The 24,299-nt window shown below is 45.4% G+C and overlaps 1 protein-coding gene across 1 annotated transcript in view; it reads right to left on the minus strand.

Moving 5' to 3' along the window:
• The window catches only part of LOC111141397 (solute carrier family 23 member 2), a 134,207-nt gene that overhangs the window by 61,667 nt on the left and 48,241 nt on the right, over positions 1–24,299 (minus strand). Inside the window, exon 3 of the mRNA XM_022493913.1 lies at positions 14,117–14,381. Coding sequence (XP_022349621.1) covers positions 14,117–14,224 — 108 coding nt within the window. The 5' untranslated portion in view covers positions 14,225–14,381. The remainder of the gene's footprint in view (positions 1–14,116; positions 14,382–24,299) is intronic.

The following is a 24,299-nucleotide window of genomic DNA, read 5'->3' on the forward strand; positions in this document are numbered from 1 at the left end:
AATTCAACTTCTTATACAGATTGATAACCCAAGCGTTGAGGCTACTTTAAAGAATGCCAGAGATCTGCACTAACTAGTACGTAATTTTTACAGAGTAGAGTTTTCTTATGGCACCTCGAACATTTATTTCTAGGACTACCTCTTAAGTCATGAGACAGCTTTTTTACACAAGTTACCTGGGTTTGGGACATTTGTTTGCCCGTAAAACCAGCTGCCAGCAAGACAGACCTTCCCAGCCAAGTTCAAGTCTACAACAGGAAACACTAACATACTATCAGAACCATGCTCCAAGTCCTATCACAGCAGTGCTCAGCCCACGGAGACGCCAAGATGTACACACACTCACGATGAACTCTCCTACAACAACAACGCTCAGTTACTAAATCATCAAAGAAACCCAGATCGGATTCAACGTCCTGTCCTGGCTAAAACCCCCTTCATCTGCACACACGGCCCGCTGCCATGGAACAACCGCTCCGTGGGGACAGGGCTTCCTTCAGGGTGTTGAAAAGGTTTTGGAACTAGGCAGCGGTGATGGCTGCCCAACACTGAACGTGCTACGTGTCACTGAATTGTTCACTTTAAAGTGGTTAATTTAGTTAACCAATTGTGAGCATTTCACCTCAATGATTTTTTTAAATTCATATATTGGCATGAAACAGGAGATTTTGGCAGGATTTATCAATTCCCATGCCTTTTCGGACTTACTCCACACACACACACACACACACACACACACTCTCTCTCTCTTTCTCTCTCTCTCTCTCTCACAATGAGGTAAACACACACACACACACACTCACAATGAGGTAAACACAGACACACACACACTCACAATGAGGTTAAGTACTATAAGATGCAAATGCTTCCCAGCCCAGGCAAAGACTCACATATTCATTCGACGAAAAGTCTGAACACCTGCAGTGCCCAGGCCATGAAGATGCAGTCCTGGCACGCCACCGCCCCCCCACCCCTGCCTCCAAGGAGTGCCACCTGCAACAGGTGCCAGGCTCAGGAATTCGGACTGGAGACAAGGGGCGCCCCGCAGGGAGCTGCAAAGCTGGGGCAAGCAGAGACGGGCCACGGCAGGACGCCCCTGCAGAAGGCCGCTCTGCTGGTGGCAGGCGAGTGGAAGGGCGAGGTGCGGTAAAGGGCTTGACAACGGGAGCAGAGGCAGGCAGACCTTTAATGAGGCTGCTGTGGGGCACTCAAGACAGCAGCCTGGGCCAAGGTGTGAACAGCGCTCTGGGACAGGTAGTGTGGTTCGGGAGAGAGCAAGGATGTGGTCCTAATGCCGCTGGAGACTGCCGGGATGGGAGCACAGCACTGTGGCTGCTGGGGGTGGGCGCCAGGCAGACACCACCGCAGTCGGGACGGGTAACACACTAGCCCTGCACTGAATGTCGGGGCGGGGGGGGAAGGCATCGCGGCCACTGTCCAGTTCAATCGCCTGGGCCCTGGGCAGATGTGAGTCCTGGTCCCAAAGAGGCTGGTGCAGGCAGGGCCAGGGAAACCAACTGGTACAAGAGCAGCGTTTGTAAGCCTATCAGAAAGGTGGCTGATTCCTGGAAATCACACAGGACGCTTACTTTCCCAGGCCAGTGCAGGATGTTTATTTAACTATAAAGAGGACTGACCTAAATCACCATGATTTCTAAGATTTTTCCACAGGCCAAGCCGTGCCTGAGGACCTCGGAGTCCACCTTCCATCCCCATCAGCCTCCAGTTCCAGAGCTGCACTGCTGCCCTCCACCCTGGCGCCCTCATCCCCAAGGGGAGAACACATCCTACTCCAGCGCTCTACCATGTCCTGGAAGGTAAGAGGTTCTGGAGCAAGCGGCAGATGACCGAAGTTTCTACTGAAGGGAGAGGAAGACCTGGCAACGGAGAGAGGTGAGGGCAACAGGAGGTGGGGACGCCCACCAGGGCGCCTGCCTGACCCGCCACCTCCACCGTGCGCATGCAGGAAACGACCAAACATGACTGAAAAAATAAAACACTGCTTTGTTTTACTAATATGTTTCCTTTGGTTTACTAAATTAGCTATTCTGATGCTTTAGGGTTTTTTCTAAATGTGAAATTTTTTAAAAATCAAATTTAAAATCCATTCTTCAGAAAAGCACAGATTTTAAAAGGATTAAAAAAAAATGTTCCTGGTACTATCAGCACTTCACATATTTGAATCTCTAAATATTACTTCAACTGGGAAATAAAACACAAGTTGGAAAGCCTCTTTAATGTAATAAAACACGTTTCCTTTTGTGTTATGAATAGCACGGCCGGTAACACAGCATCTTGGCATCTTTCATCCTAGGAAACTGATCTAGTTTTTATTTAAAAGGGGGGGGGGTAACACACTAGCTGTGTTTTTTGGGATTATTATTTGGGAACAAGATGTCCTTTCTCCCCACCAAAAGTATTTGAAACCAGACCTAATGGCTTTAAATTTTTCTGCTACACCAGTATTGCAGAATCACTCCATCAGCTGTGAATCAAGCATTTGTCCCCAGTATGCAAGGCTAAGGTGGTCTCTGTGTGGGACAGCATGTCTATCACTCTGTAAACATGTCTTTCTTACTCAAGTATTTTATTTCTAGTAAACAAAGACAATAATGCTAATATACTTGTTTCTAAACAGTAATCCTGAGACGGCTAAACGTATGGGAAGCAGGAGAGACAGTCGCAATAGAGGAGTGCCAAGCTGAGGGTCAGTGTCACAGCGATGTCCGTTTATACCGACAGCAAACGAGCCTGTGTTACTCACACAAAGTGGCAGCGAATGGCAGCTGAAGACACCTGCAAGTGGAAGGGGACAGGGACCTGGGAAACCTTGTGCCTCTGATCAGAGGTTCAGAGCTCAATCCATCACCTGCTTGGGGTGTGGTATAAGTCACCCACCACTCTCACGTGTCCAATAGCTAAGTGAGCTGTTTTCTACGTACTCAGTTTCAAAGTAAAAATGAAGTACCCTAAATTAACTGTTTTCTACTCTTTTAATAAGAAGGTAGCACTATTCTTTCCCTCCTACACACACACACACACACACACAAGACTATTTCCTCTAGTATCTGTATCTACAATTAAAATGTCTTTAAAGAACAGCAGTATCGGGGAGCCTGTGTGGCTCCATCAGTGAAGCTTCTGACTCTCTCTCTCTCTCTTTTTTTTTTATTTGACAGACAGAGATCACAAATAGGCAGAGAGGCAGGCAGAGAGAGAGGAGGAAGCAGGCTCCCTGCCGAGCAGAGAGCCCGACGCGGGGCTTAATCCCAGGACCCTGAGACCATGACCTGAGCCGAAGGCAGAGGCTTTAACCACTGAGCCACCCAGGTGCCCCAAGGCTTCTGACTCTTGATTTTGGCTCGGGTCATGATCTCAGAGTCATGGGATCAAGCTCCAAGTCGGGCTCCACACTGGGCATGGAACCTGCTTGGGATTCTCTCTTTCACTCCTTCTGCCCCTATCCCCCAAACCCCGGCTCGCAGCACTTGTGCTCTCTAAAATAAAAAATTAAATAAATAAAAAGAACAGAGGTATCAATCAAGATTAGTGTTTCTCAGCCTTTAACCCAAACCCCTTTTAAAAGATTATAAAATAACATAAAAAACCTCCCAACTACTTTCAATATTCTCTGAAACTTCAAAATTAACTACCATGAAAAAGAAATCAAAGGGAGTATTCTACAACACACACTAAGCCTCCAGAGCTTGTCGGTCTTAGATTAAGATACTCCAAAAGATATAGTTGATAGAACACTTGCAACCCTGAAGTTGTCTGAGGCTACAAAGTCCCTTACCCTGTTTCCCCTGTTTCCTCAAATATGGCAGCCCCACGACACTCTTCAACAACCACTACTGCAGCCTCCTTCACTTGCACTCTCAGCTTCTTAGGGCAGCCTCTTCATTTCCTCAGCCCTCTCCAGAAGGCGCCTGGGGATGCAGTGGCCAGAGTACCCTAGGAGTTCCAGGTCCACTCCCCTCCCCCGCCCCCGGCCCTCAGCACGACGGTTCATTGAGAGGAGCCAGCGGGGCCTCACCTCTCCCTGGCTCCAGCCCCCATGCCAAAGCACTGAGTGGGCTGATGTTCCTGTCGGTGGCCCACAAAGAAAACTCCGGTGGTCCTCCTCCCACACAGCCCGTGACAATGGTGATGGGGACAGCTGATGTTTGCGGGGCACAGATTCATGCCAGTACTGGCACTCGTCTCCTTTAAGGTCCCCCGCTTGCCTCTCTGTTGATCTCTGGTTTAGGGTACAGAGTGGAGATGCAGAAGATAAGTGGAGCATTTATTCACTGCCCACACTGTACGTGATCTAAGGCTGATACGCATGATCTCATTTACTTCTCAAACATCCCAGACGCAGACAAGGAGGCTGTGACTACCAGTAGTGACAGGCACAGCTCTGGCTGGAGTGCCACCAGCTCTCTCTCCATCCCCTCAAACTGCTACGATGGTAACTTCTAATAGGTCTGTGGCATTTCTGATCTTTGGTCCAGCTCAGCAGAGACAAATGGGTTGGGGTGGGGAAGACAGACATTCACAAAGAACACGAACAGCCAAGGAACACAGGAAAAAAGTATCCTCCTCAGGAAAATTCAAAACTCGTATGCTTTGCAATAAGGTTAACATACATTAGGCTAACATCTACTCTCGCAAACACTGAGAAACAACCCAAGACCCCAGTGAAAGTGCAAAAGTTAGATCCACAATTTGCCATTATGTCACATTACAAATAACGTTTTCTTTTTTTTTTTTTAATTTTTTTTTAAAGATTTTATTTATTTATTTGACAGACAGAGATCACAAGTAGGCAGAGAGGCAGGCAGAGAGAGGGGAGGAAGCAGGCTCCCTGCTGAGCAGAGAGCCCCATGCAGGGCTCGATCCCAGGACCCTGGGATCATGACCTGAGCCGAAGGCAGAGGCTTTAACCCACTGAGCCACCCAGGTGCCCCACAAATGACGTTTTCAATGGCATCAATATGCCAGGTTAAAACATGAAGCTAAAGGGCTTTATAAAGCAGTGTGTGTGTGCATCAGACTTTTATAAAAGAACTCTCAAATATTTGTTTCAAATCTCTAGAAAGAAATACACCAAAACAGCACACTGTTTTTCCGGCTGATGGGACTCTAAATGATTTGTTTTCCCCTCATTATGTCGCTCCATAGTTTCTAAATTTTCCAGAGTGAACATATTTCTCTTGCAAGTAAAGAAGTTATACAAATACTGAAACAATGACAGAAAAGAAACCTAAGTGAATTATAAGAAACATCAAGGAAAAGAAAACCACAGTTTTCTTGCTACTCCCATTTTATTCCAACACCACTTTTCTACCATGAAGCCCGGGGGAAAACGTGGATGCTTTAGAACAGGTACAATTAAAGGGGGTGGGGGAAACAAACACCGGGTAATTGGTACCATGCAACTGCCCAAGCCTGTCGTCCTCCTCAAGTACTGCACCAAATCCTAACAGGAAAGGAGCGTTTTCTCCATCAGAATTATGGATTTAGATTACGGTAAAGAAATCCATCTGAAGGGGCACCTGGGTGGCTCAGTGAGTTAAGTCTCTGCCTTTGGCTCGGGTCATGATCCCAGGGTCCTGGGATCGAGCCCCACATCGGGCTCTCTGCTCAGCAGGGAGCCTGCTTCCCTTCCTCTCTCTCTGCCTACTTGTGATCTCTGTCTGTCAAATAAATAAATAAAATCTTAAAAAAAAAAAAAAGTCAAGAAATCCATCTGAAATACCTTACCTCTAACTGTTCAAGTCAGGGATCCTGCCTACCTAGCTTAGGTAAACACAGGGTAGGAGTGAATTGAGAATTTAGAGGTAAGGGGTTCAGGAGGTATAAACACCTCCAAGAAAAAGAAATCTGAATGCAAAAGACACAGGCACAGGAATGACAGGGCTTGGAAAGAACATGGCCAGGGGGCAGGGAGACCAAAGACCCCAGCTGACAGGAGGATCCAAAGAACACAGTGGCCCCAGGGATGGTGCCGATGGTGGGAGGGCTTGATCGGGTGGGGTAGGGGAAGCCTGGGCAACTGCTTCTGTTGCACGCTCATCACATCTGGTAAAGCCTGGGAGCACAAAGCAACCCTTAAATAAGAGCAGAGTGGACAGGAGGTGCTTTAAGGCCCAGATTCTGTGGATTTGGCCACATGCAAAAGTAAGAGACAATCAGCTAAAATGCTCATCGACTTTGTAAACCTCCTCTAGGAAGTGACTGCACCAACTCTGTTATTTTATCATCATTTATACCACATTCTCTCTGTCCCAACTACTAGGTGGTAATTTTTTTTTATTATGAACATCTCTCATTTAAAACTACCAAAGCTCTGTGGCGCCTGAGTGGCTCAGTCGGTTGAACGTCCAGCTCCTGATTTCAGCTGTGCTTGTGGGGTCCTGAGACGGGGCCCGGTGTTGGGCGTGGAGCCCGGCCGCTTAAGAATCTCTCTCCCTCTCCCTCTGCACCACCCCCAACTCATGAGCACATTCTCTTTCTCTCTCAAAAATGAGGTAAAGAAAGGAAGGAAAGGAAAAAAGAAAAACTACCAAACTCTATTTGAATTAAAAGCTGAAACACATCCAGGGGTGTCTGGATGGCTCAGTTGGTTAAGCGTCTGACATCCACTGAGGTAGTGATCTCAGGGTCCTGGGATTGAGCCCCACGTGGAGCCCTGCATCCATGGAGAGTCCGCTTCTCTCTCCCCTCTGCCCCTCCCCCCATCCTCTCTCTCTCTCTTTCTCACGTGCGCACGCATGCACTCTCAAATAATAATTTTTTTTTTAAAAAGGCTGAAATACTAAATACTATCTGAAATCTCAAAACCAGAGCATAAAAATTAATTTTTAATAGGGCACTTGGCAGGCTCAGTCAATGGAATATACAACTCCTATTCTCAGGGTTGTGAGTTTGAGCCCCACTTGGGTATAGAGATTACTTAAAAATAAAAATCTTAAAAATTATTTAAAGATTTACTTTAGACAGAGATAGCACGAGCAGGGGAGAGGGACAGAGGGAGAGAGATAAGCAGACTCCCTATTGAGTGGGGAGCCCCATTAGAGGCTCGATCCCAGGACCCTGGGATCATGAGCTGAGCCAAAGGCAGACACTTAACCAACTGAGCCACCCACGTGCCCCTTTAAAATTAATTTTTAAGAACACAAATTCTAAAAAGAAAGAACAGAAAAAATCTCACACCATGCATCAAAATCATTTGTATCCCATCTTTCCAGTGTTTTTACTTCAAAGCCTATATCAGGATATCCCCTTTCCTAAAAAATATTTTCCAACTGATAGACTTTGAACAGAAAAGACTGATTATCTTGGCTATTCAGTTTTGACCTGTTGAGAGCATCCCCTCCCTTATCACAGCCACGACGCAGTAGATTCAAGCTCTTATCCTGCACAAAGACAAGAGTGAAACCAACCCTCTGGGAAACTGTAGCAAACTTAATTCTCCTCATCCTCTGACCATTCTCAGAATCACACACTGTTGATCCCAAGATCTAATTATTCTTCAGGAAGAGAACATTTCCCGAGACACCTATTATTACCATCTAACTGAGACCTCGGTGTTAAGATCTAACAACTCGAGGCCTACTTAGGAATGCACTAAAGAGACCCCACAGCCCCTGGCATTAAAGTCACAAGAACAAGAGTGTTTTCCAGGCTTCCGTGCTGTTCTTTGAAGAGAACTATTTACACAAATCTTGTGCCTTCTTTTCACTGCTAAGGACGAGCCTGTTCAAATCTGCCATCACGGGGTCAGGGGCTTAGAGAAGTCACAGTTACATAACATGATTTCTTCACTCACCCATGTCTGCCCAGCTCCCTTCTCTTGAAGAAAAAGCAAGGGGAGGGAAGGAGGGAAAGAGGACGGGACAGGGAAGAGCAGGCACCTGTCTCCTAGCAGCGGTTTCCACAGCATGGCTAAGCTGCTGCTCCCCGACCCAGCACACCTAGCTGCATCGGGGATCTCTTCCGGCCTGCTATATCGTGACCTCCTTTCTCATCTCACAATCCATCACCTTCTCCTACTCAAGGTTTAAACTTCCCTTCCTTCACCAGTAGCTTGAAAGCCAAGGACAATGTCTTTACTGATGCTGATAAAATCCCACAAATCAACGGCCAGCAAGGAAGGCCCTCCATTTCTCTGTTTTGCTGGATTACAGAAGTGGTCAAAGCTGGCACACGTCTACAGGGAGAGAAAAATGCATTTGTAGTAACTACAGAAAGTGGGAGGGAGGAGACCCACCTATATTTTCTGATCCATTTCATAGCCTTCCAATTCAAAAATAGTTTTTCTCGTTTAAATGCTTTACTGTATTTTCCACATTTCCTAATGTGAACAGGTATGACTTTTACAACCAGAGCTGGGGTTTTCATGTTTAAATCTAATCATATGGAAGAATTTTATAAAAGTTTCTCTGAAAGAGGTAAAATGTTTCCAGGCTTATGCTTGGCTATAATCAAGGTCGCCATATAATGTATTATCCAAACCAGGCGCCTCCAGGAGGACAGGGAAACTGGATGGACATGTGTGCAGGAACAAGAGACCCGAACCAGGACAGCCCCAGCAAACCCAAACGTCAGAGAGCCTGCGTGTGACCTTCTTACAAGCCGCTTCCTACCTGGTGACTCAGAAGCGGTTTTCTGTGCTACAAGATGCCAACTCAACAGTGTTCAGTGTGGATTTCAGCTGGTCACCCCTGCAGTAACACAGCAGGACCTGCATGCACCCTGGCGGACAAAAGACAAGAGGAGGGAACAGATTTCCCAGGTCCAAGGGATCAGAATTTCCCTGATCGGAAATGGACACAAAGCATCTCAAAAGAGCACTCTTTAACTCAACTCCATGTTTGATCAATACCTCATCTCCCCACACCAACTTTAAAAGAAACAAACAAAAGCCCTGGTGATCCATGTGCTTATTTCATACTTCATTCCCCCAACACACCCCTGGGTGCCCAACCCCAGTGCCTCCAACCCTGACCTCACAGCCCAAACCCAACCCAACACTAAATCTGGTCCCAGGTCACATCTACCTCTTTGCTCCTCTCAGAGCCTCTTGGGCCTCACCCACCTGGCTTTCCTCCTAGATACCCCCAAGGACCCCAATCTCCAGTTTCTCCACCCCGGCAGGTCTGCCAAACCCTGACCCAAATACCTTCTCATGGCCTCATTACACCACTGGGGTCTGGGGTGCATCCCTGCAACAACTCTCCCACAAACCATCAATCCACTCCATCCGGCACAGGCCACGCCCTGGTAAATCCAGCAGCCCACCCTTACTCGCCGTCTACAAGGCTCACAAGGCCTTTGTCACTGACTGTCCACACACAGCTTTCTTGGTTTCCCTCCTGCTGCAGCAACTACTCCTTACCTACCCCTTTCCTGACCCTCCTCCACCTCCACACCCTGCTGGGTCCTTGGACCCTCCCTCTCACCCCTACGGACATTATCCCCCAGATGCTACCATTCCATTCCCCAGCTCTAAATACCCTCTCCCTCTGCTCACACCCAGTGAGTACCTCCGACCCACGCTGCTTCCCCTAAGCACCACGATCTCCAGCCCTGCTTTCTACCCGGTGTCCCGGCGGCCAGCTCCACACTCCTTTACTGCCCCCAGCTTCCCACCCTGGCCTGCTCACCCATCTGCCTCCCCGCACTTCAGTACCTGGCCACTTCTTCCTGAGGCTCAAGTGAGATACCGGAAGCTGTCCTGGCCTGCCCTCTTGTACTTCCATCCCCCTCCAGTCTGTGGGTACCCGGGTCAGCTCTGATCCGCGGCCCGACCACCTCTCACCACACCCACGAGCCAGAACCCTGGCTGGAGCCACTGTCAGCTCAGCCGCCCTGTGGCACTCAACTCCTGACTGGTCTGCTCCCTGCTCGGCAGCCACAGAGATCCTTTTAAAACTAGGCAGAGCAGGTCGCTCTGCTCAAAGCCCTCCAACAGCTTTTCCTCAGGGTCAGGAAAAGCCAAAATGCCCCCCAGGGCCACACGACCTACATCTTCTCTTTTGACCCCATCCTGCCCTCTGTCCAGCCACACCACCTCCTCACGGTCTCTCAGACATCACCACCACAGCGGCTTTCCCTCAGAGGCCATCTCCTCAGGGCAGCCTTTCCTGGCCAGCTGAACGTGCAACACTTCACCCCTAGCAGCTTCTACCCCACTTCCCGAGTTTATTGTTCCATTCGTATTTACCTATATCTACACATCTGACCTATCTCTAGCACGTGCTGCCTGTCTCGTGACCAGTGTGGAAGCTCTGTGAGGTCAGGGATTTTCGTCTAAGTTCCTCCTGTTTCCCAGAGCCTTAAACTTGTGGGAAGCTCTCAGTACCTATTTTTAAGGGATAAATCAATTAATGGCCTGCGGGTCCTAAATGATCTTTATCTGACTTCACATTCTGCTCCTCGTGATCCCTCTTCCGTTTTTTATTTTCTTCACAGAATTTGTCACTGGCTGCCATTTGATGCTTCTGCTTCTTTGTCCATCTTCCACCTCCTCCCACCGTGGGAAGTCAAGGCCAAGAGCACAGGAACCAGACAGGCCCCCAGCGAACATGGGCTGCAGGCAGAGTCCCTTTCCCGCCTGCCTTCCCAGACCACAAGCCGTTCTCACCTGGGCTGCCAGAGCCCCTGTGACCGGGCTTCCTATCTCCAGGCCCTTCTTCTCACAGCACCCATGGCAGAAATTCTCTAACCCGAAGCTCAAGCAACTAGGCTGCAAGCATTCATCCTCGGCTGCCCAACTCCATTCTCTGTATTCTGACTACACCAAGCTCATGCCCAGAACGAGACACGGCCAGGCTGCTCCCTGGCTATTCTCCCTCCTCTTGAGCTGCTTCACGGAGATGTTTTTCAGGACTTGGAGGCCATCTCCCCTGAGAATCTCTGATAGGCCAAGCCCACCCCCATAAACATGGCTGGGCAGGGGTCCTTCCAGGGTGCTCACGCAGCACCCCAGACTGAACTCAAACTCTGACACTTAGGGTTTGATTGCAGACTTGCCTTAGGGAACCTTCAACACTTCAGCCAGCTGTGAACTTGGCACTGGAACGCCGACATGCTGAAACCTGCTGTACTACAAGTGGGCCTCTGCCAACATGAAGTTCAGGCTATTAACTTGGTGTCCCCTGCACAGTCCTCCGAGTTCAGATGACACAGAGCTCTCCACACCCAACTGCAGACCTTTTCCTGCAGTCCTTCCTGTCCTGTGCCCTTAGGGAGGACAGTTCTTCAAGACTATTCACTGTTTTTCTGGTTCTAATTTCTTGCCATGTGGCATTCACTTGTATTACACATTTCCTACTTGCCTTTAAAAGCACACAAATTTGCCTAACAAGATTCCCGTGGGATAAGGAGAGCTTTTATTATGTTTGTTTCTCTTATTTAATATCAACTTTGATCACATGATCTAACTTCTGTGAGAAGTTGCAAAGCTCCTGCTCTTACTGTGACCTATTCATTATTCCTCTACTAAATAAGGATTTACTCTTTTTCTAAGTATTGTCATGCACCTTTGTTTTACTTTGTGTAAAGAAATTCTAATTCCTAGGGTGCCTGGGTGGCTCTGTGGGTTAAGCATCAAACTCTTGATTTTGGCTCAGGTTATGATCTCAGAGTCATGAGATCGAGTCCTGTGTCGGGCTCGGCGCTGGGCATGGGGCCTGCTTAAGATTCTCCCGCCCCGCCCCTGCTCACGCATGCATGTGCTCTCTAAAAAAATTAAAATATAAAGAAACTGATTCCCTTTCCATGTGAGTTTCCCAAAACAAATCAGCCCTTGCCACATCTGAGGAAATTCTTATCCAACATAATGCAAAACCACAGCAACAGAAGCAGGGAGACCTGTCCGGGTGGCAGGAGAGGGAAGAAAATCTCCGAAGAAACACTCAGAAGAGGATTTTACACCAGACAGAAAACAGAACAACTGGAGAATTATTTTAAAATAAGTACATTAGGGGGCGCCTGGGTGGCTCAGTGGATTAAAGCCTCTGCCTTCGGCTCAGGTCATGATCCCAGGATCCTGGGATCGAGCCCCGCATCAGGCTCTCTGCTCGGCAGGGAGCCTGCTTCCTCCTCTCTCTCTCTCTGCCTGCCTCTCTGCCTACTTGTGATCTCTATCTGTCAAATAAAATAAATAAAATCTTAAAAAAAATAAAATAAAATAAGTACATTAGGGTCCTCGGTGATTTAAATGAAGAATCATTTTTAAACAACACAAACACATACATACAAGAAATTAACAACCCAAAATAGGCAGGAATGGAAACAGAAATCTCAGAAATAAAAACTACAAAACCTGCGACAAAAATTCAACATAAACACATGACTGTCCACAAGGAATTAGTAAACTGTAAAATAACACTGGGGAAACCAACCAGAAGTTAGCACTAGCAAAAGATAGCCAAACCATGAGAAAGCAGTTAAAGAGAAACACAGTCTGGAAAACTGTAGTGTGTAATTAACAGATATTCACCCAATAGTTGAGAGCAAAATACAGTTATTTTCAGATATACAAAGACAAAGGTAGCGACCATTCACAGACCCTCAGTGTTTCTGTTTGGTTTGTTTAATGAAAAGTGATCAAAGAGGGAGGGAGAGGAAAACCAACAGGGAATAAATATGAAAAAAGATAGATATGCTGTGGATATAACTAACTGTAGAGTATCACAATTTGAAAATGAAAACAAGGGGCGCCTGGGTGGCTCAGTGGGTTAAAGCCTCTGCCTTCAGCTCAGGTCATGATCTCAGAGTCCTGGGATCGAGCCCCACATCAGGCTCTCTGCTCTGTGGGGAGACTGCTTCCTCCTCTCTCTCTGCCAGCCTCTCTGCCTACTTGGGATCTCTGTCTGTCAAATAAATAAATAAAAATCTTAAAAAAAAAAAAAGAAAAAGAAAATGATAACAAGTCAACTTAAAACTCTCTGCCATAGTGACAGGGCAGGTGGGTCGGAAAGGCAAGCTCAAGTTCATGTCTCTCAAGTAGAGGGTGAGGGTGAACTGTGTGCTAAGCTCTCAGGCAGCAGGAGAGACAAATCAACACCCGGGCACAAATCTTCCTTTTCATTTTTCAAAGACGATCTAATTTAAACTTGGAAAACCACCTTGCCTCTTCCTCTAGAAAACCTGTCAACCCTAAGCCTTCAACACAACAGAGAATCAGTTTTTTTTAACAGTTTAAATTTAAATTTTTAAATTTTAAACAGTTTTTAAATTTTAAATTTTTAAAAGTTTAAAAATTTCACTTTGTAGGAACAAAGAAAACAGTGACGTTGGTTGTAAAATCAGGGACATCTCTCTGGGAATTAATAGGGTAAAAATCAAAATATGAATGCCAGTCAAGTCAATCAATGTACTTAAGGATGCGTGTTCACATCCTTCTTACTGGGTAATGCCACAGTAAGGCCAATTCCAGGACCATGCTTTCAGGAATCCTAGAATGATGTTCTTGCCCTTAACCTCATGTCTAGTACTAAGAGAAAAACACTTGGAGGCAAGTTCTCTCTGAAGAGCTTTTTCCTTTTTTGAACCAACACTTCAGGTAAAACTTTATACACATCAAATCATAATCCTACATCTGGAAAAGTATTAGCACTGAATTAGTGAATGTGTGTAAGCGGCCTTCTCTAACTGGTAACACCTCTTCAGCTAAAACTGCATCTGGGATACTGCCGCCATGATACAAAGCAAGACTTCTGGCTTCCAAAATGGTTGGTCATTCAGTCATTCTCTACCCTGCAATGTGAGTGTGAAGCTGGGTCTTAGGTTATTTCACTGGAACCCATTTTTGGAGCCAGAATGCAGCTTTCAGCACCCTCCAGCACACAGTAAGCACTGGGCGGGGAGGTTTTATGATGTTCACAGCCACACACGCTTCCTTCCCAGAGTTAATCCCATCAGGTGACTCCAGCACGCAGCACGGCCAAAACCACAGTCAGCCAAGAGGGTTCCCGAAGACCGTCTCACATGCAAAGCCTTCAGTTTTTGAACGCCTCGACCTCCACTGAAAACAGGAGTATTAAACCTAATCCTATGTTGATTCAATATGGAAACGACTGGAGAGTGAGTCAAGGGGAGAGGGAGAAGGGAAAAGAGTTACCGGAAGAGTAAAGAAAGCAGGATGCTTCGCTTCATCTTCATATTTGCCTTCAGTTGAACTTCCAGCCTCCATGGATTTGGACGTAGTGTTCTTACCGATACCCATCATCAAGAATAAACGAGCAGTTCAGCCTCTGGACTGCAGGGGCTGGAAGAGAAGGCTTGTGCAGGCGAGGCGCCCAGGGTCTGAGCTGGCTCTTCCGGTGCCTGGAGGGCCCGAAGCTCAGGCAGAGAGGAGCCCCACAAGCGCCACCATCTCTCAGCACCTAGAGAGAGAGAGGAAGCAGCCAAATCACCACAGGCGCGTCAAGGGCACAGGACACACATTCACTGCGTGTCCTGGAGAGAAGTCGGTTATAGTGTACGTTACATCCAAACAGGAAAAAAAGCACATCACTTAATCACACTTTTCAAGTCCCCACCATCTTCAGGGAGCCCTGCAGATTCTGAACCACCCCCTCGAGAGGAGAACCGTTGAACTGGGCCACCAGCAACACCCAAGTCCAAGGGTGAGAAGGCTACACGGGGATCTCTCTGACACACATGATGGTACAGCTCTCAGAGCCCAGCACTCTCCAGCAGAAACCACTGCAGGGATGAAAATGCCCTGTCCAACCCAATTGTCTCTACCCACAGGGCTGTTGGAGAAGCTTTAAAAAAAAAAAAAAAGAGAGAGAGAGAAAGAAAAACTTTTTTTTTTTTTTTTAAAGATTTTATTTATTCATTCAACAGAGATAACAAGCAGGCAGAGAGGTAGACAGACAGAAGGGGGGAAGCAGGCTCCCCGAGAGCAGAGAGCCCGATGCGGGGTTCGATCCCAGGACCCTGGAACCATGACCCGAGCCAAAGGCAGAGGCTTTAACCCACTGAGCCACCCAGGCAGCCCAAGAAACTCAATTTTTACTTGTATCTAATTTTAATCAATTTGAATTTAAATAGTCATATGTGACTAGGGTTGACCATACTAGACAGTGAGTGCAGTTATAGCTAATCCAGTATGACTACATGGATATCCAAGTTCTGAATTCCCTTATAGGTACCTAACTAAAGGCAGGGGAAGACACTCACAAGCATTTAAAAAAAAAAAAAAAAAAAAGGAGATGAAACCAATCTAGGATTAAATGACCACACAATGTTCTAGGAACGCCTCAAGATGACCTTTAAATGGGCTAGAAGAATGCCATACAAAACATCAAGCCAACACATTCCTTTCAATCAAAGAAACGGCATAAACCTAAGGAAGAAATCAGAAAAATAAAATAAAAAAGGAAGGGAGGTAAAATGGCAAGAGATAAGGAAGGAAGGGGAAGGAGAGCAAGATGGATCTGGAATGCTCAGAGAAACATGTGGGTGGAAGGAGAAAAGTGCAATGCTCCGGGCTAAGAGAAAAATCTAGGCAAAAGTCAAGTGTAAGAAATTACTGAAACAACTCTATGCAGCCAAGTTTCAGGGTAGAAGAAAATTAAAAACTCAATTTCAAACAAAAGTATGACTTGGACAATAAAAAAGATCCACCCAAAAATTAACAAGCATTTGGGGAATTTCGGCTTCAAAAAATGAGAGGACACAAAGGATCCCTACAAGGGTTGGCACATGGTCAATAAAACATGCCTAAGTATGCCCAAAGTTTTATTTAAAAAAACACGCATACACGAGCAGGTAGGGGTGAGAAGGGACAGAGCATTCATTAAAATGACGTCAGACTCTGCGCCAGTGAATGTGCCACTGAGGGTGAATAACCCAGCCAAGCTGTCCGGCAACTGTGAAGACACACCAACGCCAAGTTTAGAAATACAAGGAGGAAATCTGTTCGAGGAACTCTGTTAGAGACTCTTTCATTCAACAATGACTGGATGAGCCAGGGGAGAAACTGAAATACAGACAAAAAAGAAAAGAGAAGGAATTATACAAAAATTTGGGAGTTCAGTAGGAAGAACACAAAAAGAAAAAATAAAAGAAACAGTTGCCAGAACATCATGTTGCCTCAAGTAGAAGAGAATCAAGTGCACACATCAAACTGGTTAGAGGGGCTCTTCTGGTTAAATGTTCGCACACACATCACCTTATTGTATCCATGTCTGTTGAATGCAGGAGCTCTCAACCAGGAGTGGTGTTCCCTCCAGGGGACGTCTGGCAATGTCTGGAGACCCTCTCGGTCAGCAGACCAGGGGAAAGCTACTAGTATCTAACAGGAAGAGGCCAGGAGTGCTGTGAAACATCCTACAGTGCCTGGAGCAGATTCCATAATAAAGAACTACCTGGCCCCAAATGTGAATAGTACTAAGGCCGAGAAACCCTGGTTTAAATACATTTCCCTCCTCCCCAAAATGACACCCCAGTGTGCCATCTGAATCCTAAGCACAGAACAAGGGATATGTGTTCCAGTTTGGGAAGCAGGGACATGGATGTCACCAGATAGAGCAAACTCCCTAAAGGAATAAGTCTATGTGACTTACTGCAATTCTGTGACTTTTAAAATAGCTTTCCCTTTACAATAATGGGGATGAGTGGGGCATTTCTGTTTTCTGCTGCTCGTAGGGAATATGGGGACCCATTTTACTATGTAGTAAATACATAATACATAAAAGTGGGGATTTTCTGTCCTCAGAGGGGAAGTTATGGCCATTGCTTAGAAAACCCTAAAGGCTCTACCTGTAGCCCTAACAGAGATTTCACTCCGAATTAACCTTTTCTCGTGTTCTCACTTAAAGTGTTTTATGACAATTAAAAACAACACAACACAAAGAATTCCTAGCAAAGGCAAAGCTTGCAGAGAGGCAGGCAAATGATGGAATGGGTAACAAAACCTTGGCAAAACCCAACCCCCTGGAACAGAGCTCCCGAAGAGGACTAAAGACATAGAAGAGTTCTGAGGCTCTTGAGACATAAAATTCTCATCCTGAAAGACTCTACTTGGCAGTGCCACCAGCAACAAATCAGTCCATCTCATCCACGTTTGGGAACGCTACTACAAAGCTGCATCAGTGGAGAATTTTTCAGAGATTTGGGGATGTGCTTACTCATGAGTTTTTCATGTTTTCTAGCAAGTACAGAGACTCTTGTGGTTTATCTCCTGCCCTCTGCCTCTAGTGTTTACAAATCTTTATTTTTGTAAGGATATTAATCCTTTAATTCTGTTCTATTGATTACAAATATCTTAACCTAGCTTTTTGTGTGTTCATGAATTTCGTGGATGATCTTCTAGAATTATTCTTATGTTTATAATCGAATCCATCCATCTTCTACACATCATGACTTCGCTACTACCACCCATCAGCTTCCCTTGAGCTAAAACAACAGCAAAACACATACAGCAGGACTCTGATCATACCTGAAGTAGCCCAGACAGACCTGTACCGTAACTGCCAGAAGCTTAGGTTTCCCTGAAGATGGGACAAGCAAAGAGGACAGTGAACCACTGAAAGGTTTTTACAAGACTACATGCTATAGTTATAAGAAGCATCAAATGAGCCCTTGGCTCCACATGCAGCCATGGCCATCAGGGGACCAGCAGACCAAGCGGAGCTCTTAAACCCATGTTAACCTTAGGGAAAAGGATAGAGTCTTTTAAGATTTTATTTATTTATTTGAGAGAGAGAATGAAAAAGAGCACAAGCAGGGGGAACAGCAGGCAGAGGGAGAAGGAGAAGCATGCTCCTTGCAGGACTCGATCCCAGGATCCCAGGATCATGACCTGAGCTGAAGGCAGACGCTTAATGACTGAGCCACCCAGGCGCTCCAGGATAGGGCTTTTTAATGTAGAATGTATTTATTCTCCTGGGTGAATTGCATCTTCATGCTCATTTCAGACCTGATCATCCCTGCAGCGGCCAACCCTCGCCACTGTCCCGAAGACCAGGAACAAAAGGGGACAATTCCACTATGGCAAGACCACTTTCCATTAAGCAGTCTGTTTCTTGCTTTGTTTTTTTTAAAGATTTATTTGACACACAGAGAGAGAGAGAGAGAGAGAGCGTACGAGCGAGCGAGCGTACAAGAAGCAGGGGGAGTAGCAGACAGAGGGAAAGGGAGAAGCAGGCTCCCCACAGAGCAGGGGGAGCCAGATGCGGTACTCAATCCCAGGATCATGACCGGAGCCTTAGGCAGTCGTGTAACCAACTGAGCCGCTCTGGTGCCCCAAGCACTCTGTGTTTCTCCACTGAGTGTTTAACTGGCCCTCATGAGCTCTACTGGGACCTAGCCCCTGCGTTTGCGGTCTCTTACAGAGCAGAACCCTTTGGCACACCCTGAAGACAGGGGGCCAAGTGCGTACAAGAGGGGATGTGTCCAAGCAAAGCGCAAGGCAGTGATGCTCTCTCTGACCAAGGCTTCGGGGCAGAGGGCGCCAAGACTCGGAAGGAGGGGATATGCTTTACTGGGTTAAGACACAGACGGGGAAAGAAGGGGAAGAGACAGGGAACTCTGAGCACAGAAATGTATCCTCGGAAGTCCCCACGTGACAGCATTCCACAGCCAAGTCCTGGAGGGTTAGGAAGACAGCCTCAAGGCCAGAACCCACGCATCAACCTGAGATCAGAGAGCTTCATCCACTCAGGCTCAACTTGAGTGGGGAAATGCCAAGGCCCAGACAGAGAAAAAAGGTGGGGGTGGAGTTTAGGATCTGGTTTAGTGTTTGTTAAAACAAAAGGCAAAATCTCCCAGGGAATCTTACACTGGGGAAGGTCTGCATGCCCCCAGTCCATCCGTCACCTCAGAATGACAGCCAAGTCCTTTAGCAAGTGGCACCTACTGGGAAGCCTGGCCCCACTGTGCTGTCACCTCCATCTCTTGAGTCCCCAGGTGCTGGATCCTCCACCAGCTTCTCAGACTCCTGCACGAGCCCCACCTCCAAAACAAACTCCCTTTCCCTCATCCCCTTCCATCAGGGTGCTTCCCATCCATGCCTCCTCTGGCTGCCACATCACTGTGGCACACAGGAGCCACGAGGCCAGCTCTGCCCAGCCGGACCACCAGGGTGGTCAGGATGAGGGGCAGCAGCCATCACCTGACCCCCGGCTCCTGGGGCCGGACTTGGCACCTGTACTGAAGGCTCCCGCCTTTGTGGGATAAATAAATGGTTTAAAAAATAATAATAATAAAGCTACATGATACAATGTAACACTCATTCTTGCTTAATACTTTTCCTAAATTGGGTAAGGAAATCAAGAGCCAACATCAAGCCCATCTGTGACACACCAGATGCGCTGATGTCAGGGATAAGCCAGGGTGTCGACACCACCGCGGTGTTGCTTGGCTGACAAAGGAAGAGGAGGGAAGTGTTTGAAAGGAAAAGACCGAATGAGAACCATAACCAAGAGATGAGAAAATCTGAGAGAACCTGCCAGTTGATTAGGAGTGTGTTTGTTTACTACCTTACAAATAAGGGCATTCAAAATAGCCCACATAACCTTAAAAAAAAAAAAAAAAAAAAAAAAAAAAGGACCCAAGGCTCTTTTAGGTTTGCTACTAAGGTAGTTTCCTACTCAGCTAGTGAACCTAAAGCATTCCCCTAACGCCAGCGGGAAGCAACTGGTTGTGTGCTGCCTCGCCTGGTTGTGCAGGGTCCCCAGCTGAGAGCTGTTTTCACATTTTTTCAGGGTGGTAAACAGCAGCAACGAAGAACATGTGACAGGATTATCTGGGCCACAAAACCTGAGACACCTACAGAAAAGTTTACCGACCCCTGAAGATAAGAGGATGTACAAATCCTGTGTAAGATGACAATAACAGCATCACTTAGGTTTTATCAAAAATGGGCATGACCTTTATGAATAAAACAGGGCTACAAAACAGATTTAAATAACCAGAGAAATAGACCAGATCCCAGAATAAGAATGCTTCTATAAGGATGTATATATTTTCTGATATTCATAATGCATATAAATTTTATAAAAATCAAATACCCCAAAAGGAGAGAAAGGGGGCTTGCTAAAATTCTTGTGGAAGGATAAGCAAAAATAGCCACAAATATCTGAAAAAAGAGTAAAAATGTGTTGTATCAAATAGGAACCCTAACATAAAGTTGTAATAAACAGAGTTCACAAAGGCAGACAAATAGACAAGAGGAACCCCCAAAACTGAGAAATATAGAATATGGAAGCACTTTAAGTCATAAGGCAAAGTATGGATTTTTCAATACAACATGCCAAAACAACCAGGGCAATACTAGGTAATAAAATCCAGAAAAAGTTAAGTCCTAAGGTTAGTGCAAAAGAGGGAGGGACGGAGGGAGGAAGGACCACTAATGGTTACATAACATTATGGCAGAAGACTCCTTTCTTAGCATACCATGTTGTGATTAGGCAATATGAGATTTTTTTAGGTTTCTGTATGGAAAAAAAAAAATCACAAAGTTAAAAAGCAAAATATAATCTACATAAGATCATGTGTTCATATCGTTACTATTTGAAGAGCTCTTATAAATATGCAGGAAATAAAAGTCCTTAATATAAAAATGGACAAAACAGGGGCACCTGGGTGGCTCAGTCAGGTAAGCATCTGCCCTCGGCTCAGGTCGTGATTCCGGGGTCCCTGGATCTGAGTCCCCCATCAGGCTCCCTGCTCAGTGGGAAGCCTGCCTCTCCCTCTCCTGCTGCTCCTTCCCTACTGCTTCCTTCTCTCTCTCTCTGGCAAATAAATAAAAAATCTTTTTTAAAAATGGACAAAATATGAGCTTCTTATCTTCGATCCCCCTCAAATAAAAACAGCAAAATAAATGTTCCACCCTTGTTTAAAATCAAATCAAAGTATACTGAAATGAGGTACCTTCTTATTAACCTATGTGGGTTATTTTTAATGCCCTTATTGGTAAGGTAGTGAACAAATACACAAACTCACACTCCTAATGAAAAATAAATTTGCTAATGAGTAGACAATTGGGCTATATGTATCTGAAGAAGTATACTCATGTTTACTTCTAATATTTGTTAATTAGGACACAAAGATTTAGCTCCAAAATCATGCATGTTAGCATTATTAATAAAACCAAAAATCGGGGCACCTGGGTGGCTCAGTTGATTAAGCCTCTGCCTTTGGCTCGGGTCATAGTCTCAGGGTCCTGAGATCAAGCCCTGCATCGGGCTCTCTGCTGAGCAGGGAGCCTGCTTCCCCCTCTCCCTCTGCCTGCCCTTCTGCCTACTTGTAATCTCTCTCTCTGTGTCAAATAAATAAAAACAAAACAAAACAAATCCAAAAATCAGGAAAAATCTAATATCCAACACTAGGGAATTGAATGACAAAATTATGGTATGTTCCTGCAAAGGAATACCATGTAGACATTAAAAAGATGACATAGAAATATCTACTGACATGGGAAGATGTTCACCCTATGTTATGTAAGGAAAAAAAAAAAAAAAAAACACAGTATGTACAATACTATGCTAAGTGAAGTAAGCCAGTCATGGAAGAACAAATACAGCACGATTGCATTTATAGGAGGTATCTAAAATAGTCAAACTCACAGAGGCAGAGAATAGAGGTTGCCAGGAACTTGGGGGGGTGCCACTCAACATGTGTAAAGTTTATTATGCGAGGTAAGTTCTAGGGATCTGCTGTAGAACACTGCACAGTTAACAAGACAGTACTGCACATTTAAAGGTTTGTTAAGAGGATAGATCTTGGGCTGAAAGTTCTTATGCATTTTCTGATACACAACAATAATAATGAAACACAACAATAATAAAAGAAGGTACCAATTTTTTAAAAATCAGGTAATAAATAAAAAGAATTAAAGGCAATTCATATAGGGATAAAAACAGATACAGAACTAACCTAACCACTGTGTGATATTAAGTGTGCACACACTCACACATACCCCCCAAAGTGTTAACCAAAATGCTGATTAATGGACGGCAAAGGACTTAAGTCTCCATATTTTCTAAAGTTATTTACTGGACAGTGAAAGGCATGCCCCCTTCTCCCTAAAGAGCCTGATGGTATCCATAGCAGCACTTGGTTCCACCCCTCTGCTGAGAAGCAAATCGAGAGACATGGTCAGTTCCCCTCAACAAGGTCACACAGAGAAGTCTGTTCCCTTCCATTGAGTGGTCAGGACACAGCCTTGGAGTGACAAGACACGTGGAACAAAGTTCTTGGGTTTCGAGTTGTAAAATAACTTCTATCGTCAGAAGAGAAATGGAGAAAAGCAAAGGTTTTGTAAATTACGCTCAGCTGGGAAAGGGGGGGAACAGGCAATAAAAGAGGTGTACCAATAACCAAGGCTGCCCCCAAAGAAATGGTCCTCAACTTTGATTTCATGTTGGAACCACCTAAGAATTTTAAATATACTACTGTTGGGTCCCCTGCCCACAAAACCTGACCAAGTAGCTCTACGGAGCCTGATCATCTAGTTTATAAAACTTTCCTACGGCCATGGTTAAAAATCACCACCTTAAAGCAAGCAGGAAAATATTACAGTCTCATTAAAAAATATTTCTTTTTCAACCTCAAAATAAATCTAAGCCTGCCAGAGCAGAAAAACGGTAATTTGGCAAATGCTGCTATGAGCCAATAGGGAAGTAAAATATTTAAGTCTTTAACAAACTTCTAATTCCCCAGGGACTGAACCAGCTCTCCAGCCACCAATAATCATGAACAAATACAGAATAACAGCTTTGAATTAGCACTTCTTTGATCAACTTTTCAGCCAGTGATCATTTCTTTTGCACTTAATTTTTTTTTTTTTTATCTGACCATTTCTCTGCTGTCCAGGAATGGGTCAACTCCCTGCTGTGGCTTACCACGGCCACCTGACTTGGAAGTAGGGCAGTACTACCCAAACAGAGAATTTAAAGGCTGAGCTACTCCTGGAGTTTACTACCAACAAAGCCTTTTCGTGTTTCTTGGAAGCAAAACCGAATCCTCAGAAAACGTGTCTTTCCATCAGCATCTGGCAGCTCCTAGTCCCAAGCACTCAACAGATGAAGTAACCAACAAGAATCCTCCCAAAGGGTAGACTCTCCCATGTGTACAATTCATCTTTATATTCCCAGCTCTTAGCACAGAATACTCAATAAGTATTAATGAAATATACATTTATCCCACACTGATGGCAATACTACAACAAAAACATAAATGCACGGCCCCCACCTTTGCACCGGCAACGGGGGGTGGGATAGTTTCTCTGCCTGCAGAAACCTATCCAGACAGCTGAGTGTGACTAACAAGGAAAACTTTGGGATAAGGAAACTCTAAACCTCCACTTGCCAAGCTATAGTTTGGTTCTTACCAAGGTACAAACAAGACCTTTCAGAGCTGGCCAGGTTCAATGATAAAGCACATTTCAAAAGCCAATCCGTGGCTCCCTCTCTGCTTAAATCCCATCATTAGAGGATTATAGCTCAACTGTGGCTGCTCCATTAAATTCTGTTAAATGCTAACAATTAAATTCTGTTAAATCCTAACATTTGACCTAAATACTTTTAATCCAAGACCAAAAAAGATTATTGGAACACACAACCTCAATTTATATGTGCTCAACTCCCTTTAAATGAAAGGACTTGAATAGTTGCCCAATACACAAGGTCCTGCTTTAGAAAGTATACAATCCTGACATTTATCCTAGCTATTATTACTCCCTTTAGGCAGCAACGAATGAACCTGTAAGTGGTGGTTATTACTTGATCTTGTGATAACAGTTACGGACAGTGTCATGGGGTATAACTGGGAGGGAAAAAAAAAAAATCCTCCTAAAGCCTTTTCCAAAACACTCCAAAACTTTTGCTCTTACTTTTTTTCAAACTGCAAGTCACTACCCACTAGTAGTGGGCTAGGATATCAACTCAGTGGATCTCTACAGAACAAAAAACTTCAGAACAAAAAACTACACCTCATAAGATAAGGGATTCTAGTTTCAAGATAAAATACTTCACTGTGGCTTGGGTCAAACAACAACAACAAATACGAGCCTGAAAGTCACTGATGTAACTGAAGCCCCAGCAAGTGCCATAAAGGGCATAGTCTGGATACCCCAACTTACATCAGGTTATTTGCTGGGCTTCAAGGAGCACACCCATAGAAAAGGTTTGTTCACGTAGTATAAGGACACAGATAACAAAATATCCTAAAACGTCCTTGCTGCAAGCGTAGAGAGTACCCCAAATCCCAGCCCCCGAGTGGCCTCTCTCTAACACCTGTCAGAGCCTGACACCAAATGACCTCACTGACCGGAGTCAGGAAAATCTCCA

The sequence above is a fragment of the Enhydra lutris genome, unplaced genomic scaffold, assembly GCF_002288905.1.
Source record: "Enhydra lutris kenyoni isolate GAN:26980312 unplaced genomic scaffold, ASM228890v2 scaffoldscaffold6, whole genome shotgun sequence".
NCBI classification, from domain to species: domain Eukaryota; kingdom Metazoa; phylum Chordata; class Mammalia; order Carnivora; family Mustelidae; genus Enhydra; species Enhydra lutris.